Source organism: Lotus japonicus, chromosome 6, assembly GCF_012489685.1.
Source record: "Lotus japonicus ecotype B-129 chromosome 6, LjGifu_v1.2".
In the NCBI taxonomy this organism is placed as follows: domain Eukaryota; kingdom Viridiplantae; phylum Streptophyta; class Magnoliopsida; order Fabales; family Fabaceae; genus Lotus; species Lotus japonicus.
In genome coordinates, this window is record NC_080046.1 from 66005348 (window position 1) to 66009320 (window position 3973).

General features: G+C 39.7%; 1 protein-coding gene across 1 annotated transcript; it reads left to right on the top strand.

Moving 5' to 3' along the window:
* The first annotated feature begins 2110 nt into the window (after window positions 1–2110).
* On the top strand, window positions 2111–3771 carry LOC130723415 (protein PAL OF QUIRKY-like). Its single transcript, XM_057574461.1, has one exon. The coding sequence runs from the start codon at window positions 2210–2212 to the stop codon at window positions 3617–3619; it is 1410 nt and encodes a 469-aa protein (XP_057430444.1). The 5' UTR covers window positions 2111–2209; the 3' UTR covers window positions 3620–3771.
* The last annotated feature ends 202 nt before the right edge of the window (window positions 3772–3973 follow it).

The following is a 3973-nucleotide window of genomic DNA, read 5'->3' on the forward strand; positions in this document are numbered from 1 at the left end:
TGTTTATATATTGTATATTAGTTCTGATTATTGTTATTGTTGGGTTTTATTTAATTCCGTCTTGTCTTAGTTATTATATCGAAAAAAAAATATTCACGTTTTTCCGCATTAAGTTTATTTTGGTTACTAAAGTGACGCCACCGAAATCGGGGTGTTACACACGTGATACTTGAGATCGACGAGGTCGGAGAGCGATCATCAATGCAATAAGAAGGAACTGGGAGCAACTCCTAACAAGACTTCTTGACTCGAGGCTAGTCGTCAGATCGAAATGATGTCATTCGAAGGATGCAAATATAATAATGTTCTATATTTCCTCTATCCCATATTAGAAGTTACATTTTCTCATTTTTTTTCCCTAAAATATAAGTCACTTTTCAATATATATGAAATATTAGTTACTTTTTTATGTTTACCCTCATATTTAATATGAAAATAAAATTGTGATTTTAAAAAAATTTTAGCTTAAAAAAGAGAAATTCATAAGTAATTTAACAAAATCAATAATTTTTTACCACATTAACTAGCACTATGTGCAAAGGCATACCCGGTCAAAATTCAGTGTTTCATCAAACTAAGCCATTGAACATGTAGTCATCATGGATATATTCACGATAAACTACTATACTACTATATTACCCACTTGTCTATTGTTTTTTTATAACTACAATCTTTTAAAAATTTAAGTCAGTGACCAAAAACAAGATACAAATAATTTGACTAATTAGATGCCAACATTACAAGGCACCACTCCAATTATGGAGAAACAAGTGGGTTCTGTGTGCATTGACTCACAGGCAGAGCCGCGTATGAACTCAATTGGATTCTTATCCTCTCTGAATTTCCATATTGCATTGTGCCGAACTCTTTCCTTGCTCATTACTCTATACAAGCAACTAAACTTTGCAGTTTGTGGTTTCAATTTACTCACATTATTAATTTTGAAAATTCTTTTTCAAGTGTAAGATAATTTTTAGAGTTTAATCAACAAATATAAACAAAATCACCAAAAGATAATCTTAAGAGTTTGGATTTATTCACATCTTGTTTTCTCTTTCATTCTATTTTCACTCACTTTTTTTTTTCAATATATATCATATCATATATCATATTTTCCATTTATTTATTTTCTCTTCCTTCATCTCTTTTTGTTTGGATGAATTTTCGGAATGAAGAGGATTTTATCATAATTTCAATATATATTTCTTCAAAAAGTTATATTTAACTAATTACTCCACCATAATTTTTTTTATTTCCTTAATTTCTTTATTCAACACCTAATAAATTTCTTAGTTAATATACATGAATACTTATAAATCATCATTTTCATTTGTATAAACATCTGGTACCAGTCACCCTCTAGATGCCGCCAGATTCGGGATTTAGTCAAAGTTAAGGCTCTTCATTCGAACCAAAAAGCTTTTCTCACACACTCAGCCTGCGTTGCCAACTGAGTCGCCCCTCTTAAAAACAAGGAAATTGATAGTTAGTACGAAATAACTTACTGTCGTCTGATTATCTACAAGTTCACCCATGTATTAATCAGCAACTCCAAGTTTTAATCTAGCATGACACATAATCTATTCTAGGGTTTCATGAAGAAATTTCCCTAATGGGTAGCATTGCTTTTATGACAAATAATTTTAAACTTACAAATTTTGTAACATTCATTCATATGTAATAATTATATGAGTTTATAATAATTATATGAATATTTATTCAGACAAAAAGATAATTTTCATATAAGAGGAAATTTCTAACATGTACAAATAAGAATCTCGTATTTCTATTTTATACTCGAGTAATGATATATACACACCTCACTTTCTCTTCCATCTCATTTCCACTTATTTTTCTTCCTATCTCTCTCTGCATTTCCTGTCACATCACATATCATATCACTAATTTCTCTCTCATTCCTTCCCTAGCTCCCAAGGTGGAGGTGGAAATGATTGGTGAATAAAACATTATTGTTTTATACTCCAATCATTTTAAAGTTGGAGGTGAATTTTAAGGGTGAATCAAATCAAATTTTATTCCTTATGAAAAGTCCTAAACATGGGAAAAAAATATCTGTAAAAAAGGTAATTAAGAGTATAAAACCAAAAACAAAGACGTCCCTCACAAAAAGTCTCCTATCCTATGATTCCGTATCTCTCTCAATCACCATTCATCATCGCACTCTCACGCAGTGTTCGTGAATTCTGAAATGGAGAACTATGCTCCTGCATACCCACCATCATACCCAGATTCCGGTGAATCCTCTCCACGTTCACGAGAGATCGACTTCGAAAACCCACCACCATGGGATGATCAAAACTACAAGGTCAAGTTCATGTGCAGTTACGGCGGCAAGATCCAGCCACGCACACACGATAATCAGCTTTCCTACGTCGGCGGCGACACCAAGATCCTCGCCGTCGATCGCAACATCAAGTTCCCTGCGCTTCTCTCCAAGCTCTCCGCTCTCTGCAACAACTGCGACAACCCCGCCGACCTCACCTTCAAGTACCAACTCCCTGGCGAGGACCTCGACGCTCTCATCTCCGTCACCAACGACGATGATCTTGATCACATGATGCACGAGTACGATCGCCTCTACCGCGCTTCTGCTAGACCTTCTCGTATGCGGCTCTTCCTCTTTCTCCCTGAGAATCCTCTTCCCTCTGCTCTCGCACCCGCACACGCACCAGCACCGGTTTCCGATCAACCCGACCCGGTAAAGCCCAACAACGTCGATTTCCTCTTCGGTCTCGACAAGCCGGTTGCTGCTCCTCCTCCGCTTCAGCCACCGCCACTCGCCGCGGCTAATCCGGTGCCGCCACCTGTGGCGGTGCCCCCTCCAGAGTACCACCAGCCGCGACCAAATTCTGATCGGGTCATGGGTTCGGATCCGGGTGTAAACCATCATATCGAGATCCAGAGGCAGTTGCAGCGGTTACAGGTTGCGGAGAGCGAGCAAGGTCCGTATCGGAGGAGAAGCGAGGATAATCATAACCCCACCCCCGCCGGGAACTACGATTACTACGCTCAGAAGGCGCCGGAGAAGTTGCCAGCGTCTAATTTCCCGGTGAGCGCGCCGCCGCCGAATCAAGCTGGTTATTGGCAGCAGGAGAAGGCTGTTTCCGGCGAGGTTTATCACTCCGGAGGAGGGGACCAGCCGGTGTACATGATTCCGGGAACGGGAACGTTCTATCACGCGCCGATGGTGCGTCCGCCGGTGTCGCAAGGCTACTACGCGATGCCACGATTGCCTTCTGATGTTTACCGTGAGCAGCAACCGGTGTACGGCGGCGTTCCGCCGCCTAAAGCGCCGCACTCGTCGGCGGTGCCGGTGACTTATCCACCGGCGCAGCCAGTTAAAGCTCCCGCGTATACAGAAGGAGTCAGCGTGGTTCGACAAGCTGGGTTACCGGATAATACGGCAGGTGCGTACGCACAGGTGGCGTATGATAGTGCCACTGGGAGACATGTTTACTATACTGCCCCGGGAGGTGTTGTGCACGCTCCGCCGTACCAAGGAGTTGCTCCGCCAGGCTCCACTGATCTGAGACCACCGGGCATGTCATTGGGTCAAGATGTTAAAGTTATAAACAAGGTTTCTCAAGGTTCAGTGTGATTAAAATTGTGGTTTGCATTAAATTTGAAATATTATCATGTTATTAAGGTGCGGTGTTCTTACTCTTTATTTGCACTTGCTATTGCTGTAAACAATGTGAGTTATGATTATACTATTTCTATGACTATGTTTACATTTCTTTGTGACACTAATTTGTGTGTTAATAGTGTTTTTTTTTTTTTTATCTTAATTGAGTAGACATGCTACAAAGAGGAATTTCTTTTCGATTTCAATATATTCTTTGGTCGGTCTTTCGTACAACTTAGTGTGTTGAGTGAAGTGATTAGCAGAAATTTATTCTTAAATATGAGCGCTAAATAATTTTTTTAATAAGTGTTATTTACCAACTAAAAT